The sequence below is a fragment of the Balaenoptera physalus genome (genome assembly GCF_965194825.1).
Source record: "Balaenoptera physalus genome assembly, contig: HAP1_SCAFFOLD_559, whole genome shotgun sequence".
In the NCBI taxonomy this organism is placed as follows: Eukaryota; Metazoa; Chordata; class Mammalia; order Artiodactyla; family Balaenopteridae; genus Balaenoptera; species Balaenoptera physalus.
In genome coordinates, this window is record NW_028126174.1 from 223,090 (window position 1) to 245,046 (window position 21,957).

At 40.7% G+C, this 21,957-nt stretch overlaps 1 protein-coding gene and 1 long non-coding RNA gene across 3 annotated transcripts in view; both read right to left on the minus strand.

Annotated features, from left to right (window-relative positions):
* The window catches only part of LOC309653534, a 250,798-nt gene that overhangs the window by 61,843 nt on the left and 166,998 nt on the right, over positions 1-21,957 (minus strand). The window lies entirely within an intron of this gene.
* LOC309653533 (cyclin-Y-like protein 1) overlaps positions 15,941-21,957 on the minus strand; it is a 33,972-nt gene continuing 27,955 nt past the window's right edge. For both annotated transcript variants that reach the window (XM_082478459.1, XM_082478458.1), the window contains 3 exons: positions 21,433-21,599; positions 17,989-18,151; positions 15,941-16,433 (listed from right to left, as the gene is read on the minus strand). In XM_082478459.1, coding sequence (XP_082334585.1) covers positions 16,317-16,433; positions 17,989-18,151; positions 21,433-21,599 — 447 coding nt within the window. In that variant the 3' untranslated portion in view covers positions 15,941-16,316. The remainder of the gene's footprint in view (positions 16,434-17,988; positions 18,152-21,432; positions 21,600-21,957) is intronic.

Genomic DNA, 21,957 nt, shown 5'->3' on the forward strand with positions numbered 1-21,957 from the left:
CTTGAATGCTCTTGAAGGATAAACAACAATTTTTCTGGTGGAAAAAAAAGGGCATAAATTTTTCTCCTTAAATCTCCTCCAGAGACTTCATTAGCCAAGTTTAAGTGGGCAGATCTCATCCTAAGTGTACAGACTGCAAGTAGTAGTTACAATGTTCTTGGTTGCAAGTGAAAGAAAACAGGGACTCAAATGTATTAAAAAATAAGCAGCGTATCGTATCACATAACAACAAGTCTGGAGGCCAACAGTTCAGGCAGCCTCAATGCCATCCTTCTTCACTGGGTCAACTTAGCTCCTTTGTGGTTGCAAGATGGTGCCCACAGTGGTAGGCATCACAGGCAGACAAAACAATACCCAGCAGGGGAGAGGACTGCTTCTCCTTTGGAGTAAGAGCTTTCCCATAAGCCCCTGACAGACTTACCTCACACTGGCCCCCACACCACGCCTTATTGGCTAGAACTGTGTCCCATGCATGTATGTAACCTAAACGCTGATAAGAAGAAGGGGAGAAACACGAGCAGTTAGACTAATCACGTGTTACTCCTTGGGGCTTGACCTGAAGCTCCTGCCTCTCCTGAAGCACAGGGCTATGCAGAAAAGGGTGGATTCCCCCACAAAACAGAACAAAACAAATAACGGGGGTTTTGTTAGGAAGGAAAAAGGGGAGATGACTCCTCGGCACATAATCAACAGTGTTTGCAACATTAGGCTTGGGGAAGGTTAATGTTCTGTTTTCTTTGTGGATGACTATTACCTAACAATTTTATTTATTCTTTTTCATGCTTTTTGCTCCTTTCCTTTCTCCTCTGCACTAGTAGTCAGTTGAATACATCAAGCGCTGTATCAATAGGAAAGAGTGTCATGTGTACAGTGTACATACGAATCTAATTAATCAAAAATATGTTGATTAGACGTGAGTGCACTTTCAGGTAAAAACCTTGATTCACATGCTTCTGATAGCATAGCCATGCCCAGCTGTTCACCACTTGAATCGTGCTCTTTCATGGCCTTGTGCCCGTTACTTGTGCTGATTCCTCTGTCTAGGAAGTCCTTCTCAGTTTCCTTACCTATAGTGGATACTAGTGATTGCCTCTCCAGCGTCCATTCTATCCTTCTAGTAATTTGCTTGAAGAGATGGCGAACTGCCAAACTACTTTTTTCAGACTCCCTTGCAGCTAGGGTCTTGATCTGAAATAAGTTCAGTCAATCAGGTGCACTTGTGTAAGATTTGGAGGCAGATGCAAGGAGAAGGCATCATTCTGTTGCTGTTGCTGTTGGCCAGCAAGGTTTGAGCAATAATGTTAAGAGGCATTTAATGCTGTTGGACTCCATGTCCTGTTTCAGTGTCTAGTCACCAGTTTCATGGGTGTGAAGCGCCCTTGCTGCAGCACCATCCCAACTTCTGGAACATAGCTACTGTGGTAGGCCCATGAACTCAATAGCCCAGGGGTACCCCCCTGACTTCTGCCCCTCCAGCTCATCAATTTTGTAAGCCTCTGTTTGATTCTCAGTATTAAATATTTCTCTGTTTGAAACACCTAGAGTGGTTTCTTCCTGTACTAAACCCTGACTCATAGATCACCTAATTCATATTCAGCCTTCCAGGCACAGCCTGGGTCTTCCCTGAGCCACCAGGTTGGGCCAGGTGCTTCCTCTGTGCTCCCACCACGTCCTGCCTGGTAAGCCCATGCCTCTTTATCTTTGCACCCCTGGCACCAGTGTTTGGCTCACAGCATGTGCAGCATCAATATTTACCGAACTGAAGCTCCCTCTGCCAAGATACCAGACAGGTCCTGAAATCTAGTCTAAAGGGTGCCCCACCTCATGCCTGGTCGGCAAAGCCCAAAGAACAAGTGGCTCTAGACTTATACTGGATTCTAGATGAATCCAGAGCCCTCAGCTTTTCCGTACTTTAGTCCCCCACACAAGAGGCCACACCAGAATTGAAAATTTGACCTGATCCCCAGGAAAAGGATGATAAGGAACAAGGGAAGTTGCTTATCTCAAGAGTTACCATCTGGTGGTTTTCAGGACCCTCTACTGCTGGGCCTACAACGAGGCCTGCAATCAATGGCAGCATAGCCTTTGGAGCGAGGAAAACCCAAGTTGGAAGGTGTGTGCCGTTGTGTAGCAAGTTACTTTCTGAACCTCAGATTCTTAATCTATAAAATGGGGTTGATAATATCAACCTCACAGGATTCTTGGGAGTAAAAGAGATTATATATGTAAAATGCTTAGCACAGTGCATGCACATTGGAAATGCCCAATACCCATCAGTTACTGTTACGGCCACCATTGTTGTTGACTGTGCCATCACTGTACCACAATTCTGTTACATATTTTTTACTTCATATACATATACTTTCCTTCAGCCCAAACAGACGCACATGCAGTTAGACTAGAACGTACTTCTCTATACTTTCTCCCGAGGTGTTCCATTTTACATCATGATGTGATTAACCCTTTTCTGCAGAAGATCCAGCTAGGCCCAAGTTTGGGGCTGTGCTGAGGAAATAACAAAACCATCTATGTCAGTGGCTCTCGACCCTAGCTGAAAATCAGGATCACCTGGAGAGCTAAAAACAAAACGGCAACAAAAAGAAACAAATAAAACGAAACCAAGAAACAATGTCTGGGTCCGTCAGCCAGAGATTCTGATTCAGTAGGGCCCAAGCATCAGTAGATCTTAAGGCTCCCCAGGTGATTGTAATGTGCAGCTGAGAGCCATTGCTGAGGGTGGGAAAGATTAGCGCTTCCATCGCCTCTGGGAAAGAAGAAAGAAGCTCTTACTTTTCTATAATCGCCACCACAGTGGAGGAGGGGAGAGGACTAAAGATTACAGTTGAATGATTCCACTTATAATGTGAACAAGGCATTCTTATTATGAACCTGGATAAATGACTCATCATGTTAATCCTCTGATTAGTGTCTGGGTTTCTCATCTAGAGGTGTCTGATCTGACGAGAAGAGGAGTTATCAGAAATGCTCTAGGACATGGAAAAAGCTAGTCTGGAAATACCTGTGAGGGATTTCAAGTTGGCTTGTGGGTGTCTGTCCTGTGCCAGCCCTGTGCACACTCGCACACTTGCGGGCTGGTTGCTGATGTCAGGTGTACGCACTTTGATCCAGGGCAAGTGAAATGATCCCTGCTTTGGCATAAAATCTAGCTAATATCTAAATGCTAGAGATAGCTGGTGACAGCTGGGAGTGTGCTCAGACATAAAGTACAGGCATACCTCATTTGATTGCGCTTTGCAGACTTTGCTTTTTCACAAATTGAAGGTTTGTGACAACCCTGAGTTGTCAGATGATGGTTAGCATTTTTGAGAAATAAAGTATTTTTAAATTAAAATATGTACTTTTTTTAAAGACAGAATGCTCTTGCACACTTAATAGACTGAAGAATAGTGTAAACATAAGTTTTATAGACATTACTGGAAAACCAAAAAATCCATGTGACTCACTTTATTGTGATATTTCCTTTATTGCAGTGGTCTGGAAGCAAACCCACAATATCTCTGAGGTATGCCTGTACATCTAAAAAATGTAACTTCTTCCCCATTATTAAAGTGATACACAAAAGAAAATAGAGTGGGAAAACAGAAAAATAGCATGAACCCAGTAGAAACTAATAACAGACTTAAATAGAGTTATGAGGTGCTAGACATGGTTTTAAGCTCTTCACCATATAAATTCATTTACCCCTCACTACAACTCTATGAGGGGTAACTCCACTTTACAGATGAGGAAAGAGGACCTGGAGCTGTCGTGTGACTTGTCCAAAGTGGCAGCTAGTAAAGGAAGAGCCAAGGTTTGGACTCATGCTGCATTTAACAGGGTAGGGTCAACCTCAGAGATATATATAGCTCATAAGGTAAGCTTTATCCAAGGATTCAGTGCCACTTGCTGAAGTTTAAAAAGTTAATCTCAGTTGCCATTTATTCATCCATTTATTTCACAAATATTTACCAAAGGCATCTATGGGCAGCACACTGTTCCAGGCTTGATTATCAAGATACTGAAGAGTATACAGAGGCTACCTGTCCAGTCATTCCTATAGCATTGAACTCTCAAGTGTCTCAATATGTATAATCAATACAAGTATAGTAAGATTAGAAATGCAATAACTATTCTCTGATTACAAAATCCAAAACCAATACTTCAAAACTTTCAAAATGTCACAGTCTTACTGGATGGAATGTTTGGCATGATCCTCCGTATTTTCATCAATTAATAAGTACACCTTGGACAATAATTTAAGTTGAACCTCATGAATTCCACTTTGTAGCAACACGTTTAATATAACAGTAGTGTCTTCAAGTCAGAAATTTGGTGTTTTTGGATGGATGGATGGATGGCTGGCTAGATGGAAGGATAGATGAGTGAATTAATAGCTAAGAATGCCTGGCAATGTTCTAGTTGCTTAAAAATTGCATCTTTAAAAATAATTCAGTGTTTTCCAGTTTGTTAAACAATAACTATGACTCAGAAGAAAATTGTGATTTCTGTCCTTTCCATGGACTAAACATGCAAATTCAAGGAAGCCATTATGATGCCAGTTCCATCTGATTGTTGTGAGGATCAAATGAGCTAACTGAAATGAATTATGTAGCACCCTGCCTAATACATGTTAAACAGCATATTTTAAACTGCCTTTAAAGTGAAATACTATGTGCAGAAAAGCAAAAATTCAAATGATACAAAAAGCTATACAATGCAAAATACGTTTCTTTTGGCCAAGTTTTCCCGCTATTATTACTACTATTATTAGAGATCTCCAAGCAAAAATAACATCTCCCTGTTGATTAAGAAGGGAGAGGTTTACAGACTAGGAGATAACATCCTTTGAGTCAGAACCAAGTGAAATAACACATGTATTCTGGTTCAATTCCAGCATGAGTGATTAACATTCTCCAACTTCAAATAATTTTTATTATTAGCCAACACTTGTCCATCCCCAATAATACACATGTTGCATCCAGGCCACAGAATGAGGCAGCCTCTCTTGGCATGTTCACAATCTGTGCATACTTTCCACTGAGGGTTTCCCTTTCTTTTTGATTGCTATTCCATAGCTTTTCAACTCCCACTACTTTCAACCCTGGGATGTTTGCCGACACTGAGTGCCAAGTAGTTCCCAAAAAACCAAAAAAATATAAGCACCTGTAGAATCCCAGGGAAGGAAAGAGGTAAAGTACATTTTAAACATATTTATTAACGGTTTTAATGTTTGTGAAGAGATTTATATTTATTTCTTTTAACTTTGAGGCTGGGATTAATACACGTATTCCTCATTATTTCTCACAAAGTCTTGTTGATAAGCAGGAGGAAGAGGGCTATTCTGCAATTTTGTCTCCCAGTCTGTGTAAGTGGGATCCAGGACACAAGAACGACTCAGCCCTAAAGTGCAGTCCTGAGTCCCTCAAGAACTCAGGCCCTCCTGCCTTTTTGCCGCCTTCTTCCAGTAGAAGGAAGGGGTGGGGGGAGCGGGAAACAATTCAAACCCTCTTTGTAAGGGGCGGGGCCGGGGCGGAGCCTCCCGGCGGGCATTAGAAGCAGGTGACCCAGGCTGGGCGGGAGAGGCCAGTCAGCCCGAGGCCGTGACTCCACTGCAGCCAGCGCCGCCGCCGCCGCCGCCGCCGCGCGCAGTTCAATACCCGCCGGAGGTGGGCCAAAGGGTGCTAGAGGGCGGGGGAGGAGCGGAGCCCGGCGCGTCCCGGGAGAACCGCCACCGCCCCCAGGAGTCCGCTGGAGCGCGGATCCCCCTGCAGGGGAGGAGAAGAGCGGCGGGCGGGACGCGGCGGCGGGCGCGCACCATGCAGTCCTGTGAACACACACTGGCAGCGATGGGGGAAAATAAGTGTCCCTGGACTTTGGACTAGATTACAGCCAGATATTCCAAAAGCATCGAGACACTGCCCTCTGCGGCCTCTGAAAACAAATGAGACCCATAACACCCTTGCATAAGCTTTTAAAACATGGATCAGTGTAGCAAAAGGAAAGCTGTTTCCCCCCCGCCTCACCTCAATATATTTTTCTCTTCCTCCTCTTCTGAGAAAGCCTATATAGTGATGAGCACACACTTTACTGTTAGAGAATTCTGTTTGCTTTTCTAATCTGTTGAACCATTCCCTCATTTATATATTAAAGTCTATGTATTGATGAATACACACGTACACACACCACGCATACATACTTTACTGTTAAAAATTCTGTTTGCTTTCCTAATCTATTTAACCATTCATTCAAGAAGAGTGTGAGGCCATTACTGGGGAAGGGGGTGACAGTGCATTGGCCAGCAGAATACCAGTGACCAGGACTGAGTGGGGACTAAATTTAAGAAGCTAAAATGGCAAAAACAATTAAAATTAGAGGATGTCTCCCTAGAAAAACAGCAAGTGTAGGGATTTGCGCTTCATTTATACCAAAGTTGGAAAAGTCAGATTTAAGCCCAGGTCAGTTTTTACATTATGGATATTAAGTAAACAAGTGTATAGTTTCCATAGTGTATTTAAGCACTTTGCTGGTGGAAAGAAGCCTGGTGTTATAGTTTTCATGGACTTTCAGAAGCTATTCACGTTTATAAAAATGCACTGCTCTTACACACTCATCCTCTGAATCAAAATTTCAGTATATTCGACAAAACCTTGTACACAGAGCTACAGAACTTTTTGCACATCTAATTCCTCTACTTGTTCAGAAGCTTCTTAGAACCTTGAAATAGATCCCCTGCCTGAGGGCCAGTTCCTCTCTTCTTTTTCAAATGAGGAACTTTTCTGATCACCTTGACCTCTTCCCTCAGTTAACATTTCTTCCCAGAAAGTACAAAGATTATTCTGCTGCCTTAGGTCATTGTGACTAATTTGGGTTTTTCCTCTTCCTTTTTTTTTTTTTTTTGTGGAGGAGTGTAAAGATGATGCAGAATGTATCTAAAAGTTGTGGGATGATGTGGTTGAAGTGATTTAATTCTTCCTGTTAAAACAACTATTTTTCATTTTGGCAACATACCAAACCTAAAAAGAACAACCAATTTACTTTAAAAAAAAAAAAAAAAGACAGTTAAGACAAAGGATACTAAGCCAAGGAAAGGCAATACAGGTAATGCATTTGGAGGTCTAGGTCCAGGCCAACTCTCAGAGCTGCCTCTGTTTTCAGCCTCTGTTCTCACCGCTGCTCTCCCCCTCCCTTCCCTCAAAGATGAAGCCCACCTGCTTCCCTCAAGTCTTACCTCAGCCACCCCTCCCGCTACCCAGGGCAGAGAAGCCCATCTATTTATGGTCGCCCCCTATTTCCATCTCATATGCTGTTTTCTTCTGATTTTTATTTTTATTAGGCAAACAATCCACACTCATGAAAACAATTATAAACTGGAAGGTTGTGGGGTGATTTAGCAGCTTCTTCACAGCCAGCTCTGTGATTTTAGTGAGGATTTAAGGCCCAGTTTAGTTTCACATGTACAGCTTTTGGGCTGTCCCTTTCATGGTTCAATTGTAAGCAACGTCTCCCATCACAGATTAGGGGGTAAAGATTTAGAAGGAACTAATATGTGACCTCTCAGTAAATCAGTTGATAAGACTTAGGAAGTCATTTTAATTTATATTATTAACCTCACACTTTGAAGTTGTCTAAATTGGCTGAAAATAAGTATTCTTGGTGCCTTATTGGTTTATCCTTGCAAACCTTTGTCATGTTTTCTCGTAGTCATTTCCAGTGATAAGCCTGTGTGTGTATTGTGTGTAATTGTGAGCAATGTACAAGCTTAAATAACGTGCTGACACCACTGTTTCCAAGTTGGTATTCATTAGGCCGTTTCCTCCTGGGCTAGGGCTGCACTAATCCCGACACCGGCTGCCAGGAGAAAACCTCATGGAGCCCACACCGCACCTTAATAACAGCATCCGCGACCTGCAGTCTCAAGTACAGAATGGGAACCCCAGAGCTAGGAAATGTAGTTGTATATTTTAATGAACTGCTACCCCTGCTAAAGAGGCTTCTTTCACTTTTGTGCTCTACAGAAAGACCAAGGGGGGTAGGAGGGACAAAGCCTTGAATAACTGCTTTCTAACACCGAATGTGGCCAACAGGACAGAGAACATCACAAATCTAGGCAGGTGTGAGGTACAGTGGCTGAGGATTTCCTGCTCCCCCTGCATGCCCTCTCTTGCCTCCAAAGTCCGATCAAGGGATCCTGGGAAAGAAATACGCCTGGGTCGAGGAGGGTGGTTTTGAAAGAAAAAGCTACCAAGACATTAAAGCAGGGTGAATGAAGGGTAGGCAGGATGAAAGTAACTAAGTAACCTGGCTCAGAACTCTCAAAAGCTTCTAGCAGCTTGATGACAATTACAGGATTTATTTCAGTCTGTGGTACATCATTTGAAGACAATATTACTTCATGTTGTTACAAACTGTATGTATAGTGTGTATGTGTTGTGGGTGTGTATATAAATAATATATATTATATATATGAGAGATTTAGTGACTTTTGATACGGGTTTGGTGCAGGTGAATTTATTACTGAGCCAAGTGAGGCACATACTGAGTCAGTAGTTCGAGTCCAGGGCATTCAGTACTTTTCCTGATTTCCATGTGTGTATAGTGCCTGTCCCATGCGGTATTGTTAGTGTCATGTCAAATCCAGAACTCACAAAGCAGAGCCAGCGATATTTTATTTGTAGACAATCAACTAGAATCTATAAAATTATTACTGGCAGATGATTATAATTCCGGATCCCTAACACTAGCAAAAGGAAACCCAGAGCATCTTGATAAGAAGTTTTCTGTTTTTGTTTTGTTCCTGGAAGTCAGTAGAATAGCAGTTGTATGTGGTTATATTAGTGCCAAGATACTTAATTTGCTGACCTTATTATTTCAGAAAAAAAAAATTGTATGTATTATACTTGTGGGAAGTTAAAATAATGCTTTGAGATTTTTATCAAATATGGAGAGTAGTTATTTATGAAAAACAAAGAAATGTCTATTTTTGTTTCTTTGTTCCCAATTAATGTAGCTAAATTTTAAAGTGCATTAAAGCAATGGTAAAGCAAATAAGATGCTGTACAAGTAGTTTTCTCATGCTTTCATGGAGAGACACTGTTTTCTAAGAGTATCTGAAGGAGGTATGTGCATTCTAACTTCATGATCAGATTTCTCGGATGTACTTTGAATATAAGTGGCAACGTTTTTATTGATAATAAAATCAAAGAAATTCCAATCACCAGAAGGAGAACTAATGAAAACATGTTTTACCTGAATGAATATACTTCATAGGTTTCTCCTGCTGATCCTGTGATTGTTTCATGATTCACTTGAAGAAATGAAGGAAAATACACATAAGAACAGAGACATTACCTGAGATTGTGTTCTATTTTATCAACCCTCCATCTATACTCTGTACTGAAGCAATTTGGATAGAAGTGCTGCTGTTGTTGTGTGTGTCTGGTTTGCAGTCAGAAACTCCCAAAACTTCATCATTCAGCAGTTAGATCCACAACTTTGTATTAAGGTCTAAATACAAGTCAGGGAACCCAGCTAAGATAAGAGGATATATGGTTCTCCCTCTGTATTTGTGGGTCATTGGTTCCAGTAGTCTCCCTCCCCCCCGTGCCACCCCATACCAAAATCCATGGATGCTCAAGTCCCTTATAGAAAACGGTGCAGTATTTACATATAACCTACGCACAATCCTCCCATCTTCCCCCGCACCCTCCTTTATACTTTAAGTCATGTCTAGATTACTTATAACACCAAATACAAATCCTAAGTAAGTAGTTGTAAATATAATGCAAATGGTTGGTGGTGTGCAGCAAATTCAAGTTTTGCTTTCTGTAACTTTCTGAAATTTTTTTCCCTAAGTATTTTCAGTCCATGGTTGGTTGAATCCACTGATGCAGAACCTGTGGATACGGAGGGCCAACTGTAAATTGATTTAGAGTTGGCACTTCCCTGACAATCTGGACAGATGCTTAGTAAACCTGAGATAATTAATTTAGCATCAAAGTGAGTACTATGAGCATTATTAGATTGGTACATGTTAGGGCATTTGGGAGAACAGAGAATACAGCAGTTGAGCTGGATCCTGGTGCAAGAGCCACTGTGCCTTACCCGTCCAGGTCTCTAGTTGGCACATCTTCCCAATGCTTTCTCATTGTTCATTCCCCCCAGTGGAAAAGGGGGGCACTGTTGGACTTAGGAAGTTGGAGAAATAGGTAATAATGCTTCTTTTAGTGATTTAGTTACAGAGCTCTTACGTGCAACAGAATGAGAGGAAGTAGAATGGTTCTGTGCATAGATTTGGGAGCTAGACTGATTAGGGATTCAACTCCCAGCTCCATCATTCATGGGCTGTTGATCCTGAACAAATTACTTAAGCTCTTAGTACTTCGTTTGTGTACTGCATCTTATACTTTCTCATCTGTGAAAGGGGGATAATGATAGTACTTATATTTTAGGGTTGAGAGGATCTAAAAGATGAAATCAGGTTAAGGTAAGTAAAACAAGGAGGAAGCAGCCATTCAGGCATGGAATGGAAAGGGAATTGAAAGACTAGTTTTCAAATTTGTGTCTGCATAAGAATCATTTGGGCTTCCTATTAGAAATGTAGATTCCCAGGCTTCAGCTCCAGGAATTGAGATGAATTTGGGATCCAAGAATTAGGTCTTTTTGTTCTGTTTTAGTAAACTTTTAGAATGATTTTAGGTTTACAGAAAAGTTGCAAAGATATATCCGTTTTGCCCTAATATTAACATATTATCATAGCACATTTGTTAAACTAAGAAGTCAACATTAACGCACTACTGTTAACTCCAGACTTCATTTGGATTTCACCAGATTTTCCACTGATGTTCTTTATCTGTTCTAGGATTCCGCGTTGCATTTAGAGAAGCTTCATTTCTTACAGGGACTTTCAGCCCATGAGAGGCAGGTGGTCTGGAGACCACATCTTGAGAAACACTAGGACATGTCAAGGGCTGAGGAAGGTCAAATTGCCCCATCCTCACCACCATCCTGGTGGTGGGGGTGTTGGATATAGAAATTTGATTTGAAGAGTTGGGATGGAATCCTCTCCCTTAGATGAGAGGGGTTACCTTAAGAAGTGAGGCATCTATTCCTAATGCCAGATGAAATGAGTTTTGGAGTTTGGAAGGTGGGGTTGCTGCCTAGCCTGAGGAGATACATCTAGGGATGTGGGCAGATCAGGGGAGTGAGTGCAGCAAATTGGGAACAACTACTTTGTGGGAACACAGGAGGGCTCAAGTAGTTGATTAAAGGGGATTACAAGGGGCCAGTTAGCCCGTGAGCCATAGAAATCCTGTATTTCCTGGAACCTGGTGATAGTGTTTTAGAAATGGCTCATAGTAGTAACCAACATCAAGCACTGCCACATTGGACACGAGCAGAGAGTCAAAGGGTGAAGCTGAGATGACCTTGTTGAGAGAGGGCAGTGGGAGGTGGACAAAACACTGATGCCCTGCGTTTGGAAGAGTCGGTTCCCACAGTGAGGAGATAAAGGGCCACCATCTGGGGAGCTAGAAGTAAAGGTCAGTAGAATTGAGAACGGTAAGATGAAGGAATAGATGTTGTAAGAAAAAGCTAGCAGAGTAATTTGAGGTCTTGAAGTAGAGATCGACATATTCTTGAGGACCTTAGGTTCTGAGGCTGTCACTGACTTTCTCTAATCACATTCAAATTATTTAGCTGCCCTCACAGCAGTTAAGTAATCACCTAACCTGTTCCTTTTTTTTTTTTTTTTTTTTCTTTAAAGAACATTCACCTCTTTTCATTTGACTCTGGATTTCTCTTAATTTCTATACTACTTCACTTTCCTGGTTCTTTCTGCATGTTAGCGATCCTAAACCATAAACTGGTATTCATAACATTTCTTTCACATGAAGTACATGTTATCTCATCTGCCAAACCCATTTAAAACGGACTAGTGGAAATTGCCTCAGAAGCCAAACAGATTGCACCTGTGTACAAGGGACCAGGTGTCTCTGAAGGGCTCCTAGATCTTTTGTATTCTTGCTGGCACGGTGTCAGGCTGGCCAGGCTGGTGAGTGGCTAACAGTTAAGATTTTAGGTGATCTAATCCTTAACTTGATAGATGCTGGGTGTAATCTACAGATTCTGCATAGAAATTAGCACTTACCCCTGGGAGAGCCCCTACCAGCTGTCAAGTGCTTTACCAAATAGCTCTATACTCAAGAATGCGGCTTCTGGGTGAGGGAACAGTCGTAGTCATTTTACATGTGGTTAGAGAGAAGTCTTGGGTGATGAAAGATTTTAGCTAACCTACACGCTATAGGTAAACATTTCCAAAAACATTGCATAACCTGAATACAGAGTGAATTGTTTTCCAGTAAATACTGGCTTCAGCATTTTTCAAAAATCAAGGAATGGTATATTTTATAGAATGGGAAAACTAAGAAATGAAATTTGACCTGTTGTAAAACTAGGATTTAGTGCTGTTGAATTTCAAGAATGGGCATACAGGGTACATTAGGAGTAAATGTGAAAGCATAGGGTCATGATGGAATCTGATACAGGGTGGAAAAAATTTCTCTTAACCAGAAACACTGGGCCCTAAGAAGTTGTCTTAGGGTCAACCACATGAATTTAACATACAAAAATGGCAATTTAATTTGGTTCAAACATACATTTCAAACTTTTGTCTTTTCCTTGTAAAGAATAAAGTTCAGTTCACGGTATACCAGAGTTAAAATTGCACAGATGTCAGTATTCCAATAGAGAAAAATAATTTTTCTTAAAAAGCGAAAAAATAAAATTTGAGTTCAGGTAGTCAGATATTCTTTTATAGTCTTACTACTTTAGGGAACAAACCCTTCCTCGGTATAAAAATCTGGAAAAACATGCCATAGTTGCCACCCTATTAATAACTAGTTTCCATGCCCCATATTTGTTGGAGAACCTACTTTGTGATGTTTAAATTTTTACCTTAAGTTGCCTCAATTTCCCATTTATTAAAATGGCTGTATTGCCTCTAGAATTAAAGCTGAAGGGGAAAAGCAATTTTTAGCGATTCCCCTTATTCTACCAACTTGTTCTTGAAGCTACAGTCATGCCCAATGTTCCTACCCCCAATTTTTTTTTTTTCAAACCTTCGACCACTCGAGATATGTCAGCATTTCTGCTTAGTAACTGGCATATTACTACGCGGTGCAAACTATTGATATAAACAGTGACTTGTGATCGATTTTTTTTCCCTTCTGTACTAAATCAGATCATTTCTCCTCATCAGCAACTCAACAAGAACAAAGTTAAAGATGTGACCTTAGGAAGGTAACTAAGGTGGAGGAAATACTACGGCAATACTATCAGGACTGATGGAATATTGCTCAAGTGCAGTGGCTAGGGTCTAAAAGAAACTTGAGAGATCTGGTATATTTCCAACTGAATGTTAAGTGAAATAGCATGTTAAAGTCAAATTACGTGGCTTGTTTAAAAGTCACCCTCTTAACAGCAACCACAATTCTACTGCTTCCTGTTCTTCCATTTTCTTTCCTGTTCAATTGCTTGAAACCCTCAAACAACAAGTTCTGATTCTACAGTATTCCTGTAATTCCTTTCTCTGTGGATTTACCTACTTTTATCTTTCAATGTGCATTTCCATCTTGGCACCATAACAAACAATTCAAAAATGCCATCTAATGCATTATGCCACTGAGCACTGTAGCCAGTGATTTTAAGTGGACTAGATTATCTTCAGGTTGAAAAGAGCGTAAGCTGAAGAAATAAATGTCTACATCTTAACTAAAGGCAGGGGTCAAAACAACTTATGAATGGTTAGTTGGAAAATGCTTTAAGGCCCGACTATCAGAGCTGACTGAAAACATTTGAGTTAGGCAGAGTTGTAATGTTATGTGAACAGTGAGAAGTGTTACAAACACAGTAGCCATATATTTTAATTAAAACACAGTTTATTAGCTTTTCTTTTAATATAAACATGAGGAAGAAAAACCACATAAGTTGTAGCATTCTTTTCAAAATAAAACTGCAATCAGTACTTGAATTTCCAAGCTCCAAACTCCATAAACAATATTTTTTGAGGTGGTAGATTGTAGTATTTTATATACCATAATTTATCATTTATGTCTCTGTCCCTTAAAAATGATGGAACCTGCAGCACTCAGTATAATGTGAAGCCTTGCTATAAAGAGAGAAAGTACTTCTGGCCCAGAAATGCTTTGTTTACAGGCAAAATTCCTAGGATTACATTTGAGAAGGTAGGAGGAGAAAGATTTCACATAGTTGAGAACACTTTTTTTTTTTTTTTTTTTTAATATTTCAAGTTTAGGTGACATCGTTACCAATCTCCAAAAAGACTGATTACTGGACCTCCCTGCCTTTTAAAGCCTGAGGTAAGGGTTCCTAAGGTTTATATGTTTCCTCTTACATAGAACTTGAAGTGAGACACCTACAGCCAGGTTAACACACAGGATAGAAAAGCTGTTTCGTATCACTTACTCTCCTGTCACTACTACTAGGGTCCAGTTCTTTTCAATTTATTACATGTGAATTAACACTGTTGTTCATAATTCCTTCACCAAATCTAGAAAAAAGAAACTTAGGTGATCAAGCAGGTAAGCAGCCCAGCCTTGCAAAGGACTATTTTAAAAAGAGGAGGGGAGGTATCCCCTCAAGTCTTAGTGCAATTTTAAGCTTTGATACTTGTAGAAGTATAAATGCCACAAACTTACGAAACATCATTTGAAAGTTTAATCGAATTTCTTCTAAACTCATTTAGTTTTGTAAATTTTAAACGTTAAGCGTTTATTGTTTTATTTTTTATTTTTTAAAATTTATGTATTTATTTATTTATGGCTGTGTTGGGTCTTCGTTTCTGTGCGAGGGCTTTCTCTAGTTGTGGCAAGCGGGGGCCACTCTTCATCGCGGTGCGCGGGCCTCTCATTATCGCGGCCTCTCTTGTTGCGGAGCACAGGCTCCAGACGCGCAGGCTCAGTAATTGTGGCTCACGGGCCTTCCCAAGCCAGGGCTCGAACCTGTGTCCCCAACAAGAGAGCCTGCGACAGTGAGAGGCCCGCGCACCGCGATGAAGAGTGGCCCCCGCTTGCCACAACTAGAGAAAGCCCTCACACAGAAACGACCCAACACGCCATTAAATAAATTAATTCATTTAAAAAAATAAAAAATAAAAAAATAAAAGCTTAATGTTTAAAATGTACAAAAGTAAATGAGTTTAGAAGAAATTCGATTAAAGTTTCAAGTGATGTTTTGCCAGTCTAGCATTTATACTTCTGCGACACTGTTCTGGAGTATCCAAGCACACTATATTAAAGCTTAAAATTGTTCTAAGACTTTTGGGACACCTTCTATTTCATCACCGGCTTGTTAATTACTGGACCACCATGTTGGCTGGAATTATGAAAATATCCTTTAACACAAGTACATAACAAAGAGGAAAATCATCACAAAATCAGAAGCACCATTATAGTTAACAAGAAATGCAGCACGGACCCAATAGAAGGAAATAACCTACTTTCTCTGTTTATGATCGCAAACATGCTAATATGCTAATAAGTACTGCCTGCAAAGAATTTGGATGACATGTGTTATTCAGCAGCTTTTTGGTTTAAATTGATTGCCAATAATGACTAGCAGCTTCAATGATATAGTAGGGAGGAAGAACCCTGCAAAACCTAACGATGCTACAACAGTCTGTTCCGAAGTTTGGCTTTATGAGTTGTTAGGAGTCCCATGTTTTTTTTTTGTTTTTTTTTTTGTGTTTTTTTTCTTTTTTGTTTTTTTTTGTTTTTTTTTGTTTTTTGTTTTTTTTTTGTTTTTTTGTTTTTTTTTCTTTTTTTTTTTTTTTACTTTTTTTTTTTTTTGGAGTCCCATTTTTTGATGGTAATACTGCACTGATTCTAAAGGAATATGCAGCAGTATGGGACAGTGAGGTAAGAAAAACATAGAAGTTATATAGCTAGTGTCTTTAAAGTCTAAAAATTTAAACTATTAATTAAAAAACGTCACATAGCTCACAGCTATCAGATATCTGTGCGTGGATTGGGAGCAGATATCTGTGCGTGGATTGGGAGCTTTTAGCTTTGGAGTGGTTTTTGTAACTCTGTTTACAATAAAAAGGACAGAAGAGCGTGTTACATTGACGAGGTCCCGTTCTTTCCTATGAGCATAATCTTCGCTTGTCCATGAGTCTCTTGAATTCAATGTCTTTCTTTAAGGTGAAAATACTAACTTTGCTGGTTTCTGAGCAGGAGAGGTGATATTTCTCCAGTCTTTGTTTCGAGGGGTTTATGATGTTACAACCCCTCACTTCTCCCTTAAGAGAGGATGGCATTGGAGCGCCGAATACCAATGAAATGATCAGCGCTGAAAGACCTTCTCATAGCAGCTCTACACACGTCTTTGTATTTGTCGTCACACAATCTGGAAATGGCCTAGGAAAGTCAATCAGGTAGAACATAGGTATAATTAGGGGGGAAAAAAATGTTCGGACCTTAAAAAAACAAAAAAAGCATCATTGATAAGCCACACATCTCCATTCGTTTAGATAAGTTCATAGTTACTGCTACTTTGGATAGCTGATATCTACACTAACTGACAGTTCCCTAAGGTAATAACCTTTAAGGGCTATGATTAGATTGCTGGGGCAAGGGGTAACTTGCCCTAATAACTTAGAGTTACTTAAAAATTGGGTTCCTAATGATAGGCTCCTAATAGCAATATCATCTGTTACCTACACACGTGATCCTTAAACGTAATGGACATACACTTGGGCAAAATCAGTGTTTACTCAGCTATTCAACTTCTCTTCAGTTTTCATTAGTTATTACATACTCTAAGAAAATTTTAATCAGGTAGGTATGTGCTGAAGGTAGGAGAGGTCTAATGACAAGTGCTGAAAGGTGCTATTTCACTTGCACATAAATTATGGTAGAAAAACATCTTATTCTAAAGTACCACCAAGGTACCACAGAAAGTATCAATTTTAAATGTGTTCATTTCAGTTGTGAATTTTGCTGTATACCCACCAAAAATCATAAGCCATAAGTATTACGTTGTTCCATGTACGTTACCATTTATATTAAAAACTCATGTACTTTCTACATCCAGTATCTGAATCCACATTATACCTTCCAAGTATAGGTCTCTCAGGTTAGCCACGGATGCTTTGTCTAATAAACTCATGGGACTGAACTGTGATACACACACACACACACACACACACACATACACACACACACACACACACGAACTGCAAGCTGAGTAAAAAACAGTTAAGAGGGAATTCCCTGCTGGCGCAGTGGTTAAGAATCCGCCTGCCAATGCAGGGGACACGGATTTGGGCCCTGGTCCGGGAAGATCCCACATGCCGAGGAGCAACTAAGCCCGTGCGCCACAACTACTGACCCTGCGCTCTAGAGCCCGTGCTCTGCAACAAGGGCAGCCACTGCAATGAGAAGCCTGCGCACCGCAATGAAGAGCAGCCCCCGCCCGCCGCAGCTAGAGAAAGCCCGCGTGCAGCAGCGAAGACCCAATGCAGCCATAAATAAATAAATACATTTATTTATTTATTAAAAATATCAAGACAGTAGAAATAGTCCAAAACATCAATTATTAAAAAAAAAACAGACAGTTAAGAGTGGTAAGTAGATTCTGTAGGTACATCTGATTAGGGATACAATTTTAAGAAATTATTCATGTATGGTTATATGTAAGTGTAGAGGTTCAAATGGAAAACCATTAAGAACAGATTAAATATGATTGAAAGTATTCTGAATTATGGTTACAGAAGAGACAATTTTTTTTTTTATAATGTGGGATCCCTGTATAAACCATAAAAGACACAGGAAATATGATGCCAACGGGTCAATAAGCTCTTCAAACTGTTAACAGCTTTCCATTTTCCTAATCACTGCTTAATATAATTTAGCTACAGGTGTGGCTTCGGTGGCTGACAGAAAACCCCAGTTAGTGATTTCACAGCCTTACCTCTAAGTTCTGTGCTCTTTCTTTGCTAAGAGGAGTGAATAGAACATTCAGGTTGTTGTCATCTGCTAAGGAGCGAAGGTCAAAGTAGTATTTGGCATACACACTGAAAGGAACATTAATATTAAACTGAAGTAGCTCCACGAAGTGCCTTTCCATCTCATTCCTGGGGGAGGAGGAGAAGACAAAACCAACACAGGACAATTTTAGTCAACTGGGCTATCTTCAAAAATACCATTCTGAGCTACTAGGATGGCTCTAAATACTGTTTTGAAACCAATAATGGCTACCCAGCTGGATTAATACCCTAATGTGCAAACAAGGTACAGCTATTTGTGGTCCTTTCTGCGTCCCAGCACTTTGAGTCTGGGACAAGGGGGAAGAGGTCATGGCCCTCTTATGCACTCATGCTGCTGACTCAGGGGCTCATTCTTCAGAGTTCCATTAGTGCAGCTGTACGATTCATGCTCCACACTCACTCACGAGGCCCCGCTCTAGTGATCAGTTGAAAGGAATGATGTATGCTGTTTATTAGCTCTGAAGAACTTGCAGACATTTTCACCGGGCTGATGACAGGAAGGGGCTTACTGAAGTAGAGACGAGCCAACAAAAGGAGTGGGCACATCACCACGGCAACAAATGGATCCATCGAGAGCCACTGCTATTATCTCTGAGGGGGGAAAACTCTTGAGGCAACAAGGATTCATCTCAAGTAAATAAATAAATAAGCTACATTCGATGGGAAAGGGAATCCCCCCACCCCCACCCCCACCCCGTGCATGGGGCTGTGTCAAAGGGCATAATGCAAGTTTCTGTTCACCTTAAAACCTTACTAGGGTGAGTTGTCGTCACCATGACAGGACAGGATGCACTTTTTAAGCTTAGGAAGGCAGTAAGATTATGTCTCAGCTAGACTAAACCCACTTTACGATACGACCTCTGATAGAGCAGTTGTTGCCCCCGGTGTTAGGAGAGCAGCCCAGAATGTTCAGACCTACCGCCCCTTGCCAGGACAGACTGCACACGCCCACAGAGGGCGAATTCAATGAAGTGGGAAAGTAGAGTGCTGGGAGCAGGCTTCTGCTATATGACCATATCCAGCCATTTGCTTGCCAAATGTTTAAGTAAATAAATATAAAGTTAGAGTAAATCTTACCACTTTTCACAGCAATCACTTTAGAGAGTTGATTAGATAAAAATGATAAATACCCAAACAAACATGCAAGTGGCTTATTTTACAATACATTTGGTTTCTTGGTTTTCAAGTGTTAATATTTTATCCATTGGATAAATCAACAAATGCTCCATGTTCTCCTGTATGGAGAGCAGAGTATGAGCAGAAATGAGGTTTCTCATTTGTTGAACTTTAAACCTAACTGAACCTACTTCCAAAATTAATTTCCTGTTCATACGGCCAGAAGTCTATAGAAATGTAAATCAGATAATGTTTTGATAATCAGCTAATCAGGACTTAATTTACTACAGGAATAAATGCACTTCACTATCCCTTTTATATTTTCTCCACTAATACATTTTAATTGTGTGGAAATACAGTACTTCATAGGATTAACATGTCTATTAATAGAGCTTTAATCACTGAAGAAAAGCATTATGCCTACAGAATATGCATCTTCTGTGTTTTTTGCTGTTTGTAAATGGCTAGGTGGCTGAAGAGCCTACCACTTACAGGCGCAGCAAACTGTCTGAACAGCAGCTGCTCAGTTTAACTTACTCTTTTGAAGGGAAATATATATTTAACAAGACACAGAGATGTTAGAAAGTTTTAAGGAAAAGCTGATAGACAGCAATTTTTCAATTCAGACTCAAAATGAGACCATTACAAATAGTAGTCAACAGCAGAGGGATGAAACAAATGTGTATTAAACACTTTGTTGTAATGCTTTCCAACTCCCAAAGATCATAAACAAAAGCAGCCTATTATAAACATAACTCCTGGTGATTCTCCGTTCTACACAGAAAAGCGTTGTTTAGAATTAGTTTCTTCATAGCTGGACAGTGCCGCCAATGCTCCTGGGCTCAATGTCTATGAACACCCACACGTTTCCCTGCATGTTCTCGGATGTTGTACCTGGAACCAGAGCCCCAGTCAGCTCAGCTGCAGATTCTGAGAAAATTTCAGCTGCCATCATGGCAGGGATGGTGTTCACGATTACAAATTTTCCTTCCTTCAAGGGACCAGTTCAAAGACTGATGATAGTGTTGGTCAACGTCACTTTAGTTTCTGCAACTTCCAAAAGTACTTCTATTCATTTCAAATTCATTATCTGCTGTTCCACTGTTTGCTAAGATTGCTACCAGCAATATCACCACGACCACCTGGTTTACATGATCACCAAAGTGGGCATTTTCACCAAAAGCCACTTTGACAGCTACTGACAGTCACTGGTCCCTTCTCTTAGTCACAGCTTTCCTCGCTTCAGCTGTAAATATGCACTTTGGTAATTGTGAATTATCTAGGGTAAGGGGCAAAGGTAACAAAAACAAACTCTTGCCCCTGCCTGCCATCTTGATCGGCCGCTGCTGTCCAATATAATCAAGAGGTGTCCTTTCACATTTTCCTGAATGCCACCCACAAAGACAGGTTCACTGTCAAGCGGGCACTTCGAGAGTCTGCTGGAATTACCTCTCTGGCTCATCCTGCTTCCCACCCTTGGGGCCCTTCACCAGAGCCAGATTGGAAGCCTGGCGTTTCATGCCAATGTGAGCGTGCCATCTGTGAGGAGAACCTGCCTAGTTAACTCAAGGCCCCACAAAGTGCCGCTGTGTTTGCTGAGTGCCCTGGGTGAGGCCCCAGGGATGCTTCCCGGACGACCTGAGAGGTAGGTGTTTCCTAGCTCAGCAGACTTTAGGGGAGGAGACAGGAACACAGGGATCTGAAACCTTTATATGTGGCTACCTGTACATCATAGTTTCTGTAACAACAGAACCTCAGATAAAAAGGAGAAAAAGACCAGCAAAAGCAAATACACAATGTGTGACTCAGGTTGAAATTATAACCTGTCAGTAGTCTAGAGGCCCTAAGACCTTAACAGTGGCCACTTGCTTCAAAGACCAGGCATGTGCCCCTTAAAAATGGACTGGACCTGGTAGACAGCTTTAAGAAAGCTGTCAAGTTACTTACTGTACCATGTTGCTCTGGTAGTGAGCTTGTAAAATGTTTGGCAAAAACCACCAGAAAAATAATTTCAATTTCTCAAGCAGAATATTACAACAATAACACATCAAGACCTACCAATGAATGAGGGGAAATACAAATTGTTATACTACAGCTAGATAGAAAGAAGGCTGTAATTTTATGTCTATTTCAGCTCTCTGCACAAGGTAACCTTTCTTAAAATGTAACATTTCTTAAAAATGTAAACTTTATGAGAGCAAATGAGGTATTGGAAAATGGTTAGAAAGTTCACGGTAACCTTACAAACTCACATGTCCTCAACTGTAACGTCCTTGAGGATCTGGCAGTCGTCCACATTCCATACAGCCCGATCGTCCCAAAACTCGGAGGCAAGAAGAATGGCTCCCAAAACAATTCTTTTCCAGTTAGTGGGGCAAATGTCGATCTCAGCATAAGTTAAAAGCCTTTCTAAGTAAACCTGCAAAAGTAGAGCACTGATCTTTGATTTTCGTTCAGTTTAAGTGCTGTGATAAGAATTGTTAGGAATGACAGATTTCATCTCTTTTTGACACCCCTTTTATTCCTAGGTTCTACAAAGACTTTGCTCAGCCAAGCCAAGGCCAGAGGCCAGGTCACAGTTGTAAGTCAGATATTTCTGTGAGTCTGATATTTCTACTCTGCCCGTGTGAATTTCCAACCCAATTTTGGTCACAGGAATGAAAGGACATCTCAGCAAAGGGCATTCTAAAGACACGCATTGTATTATTACCTTCCCACTTGTCAAGGGCAGCACATACAGCCCAGTGTCGACTTCAACTGTTCAGTAAATGCTTGAG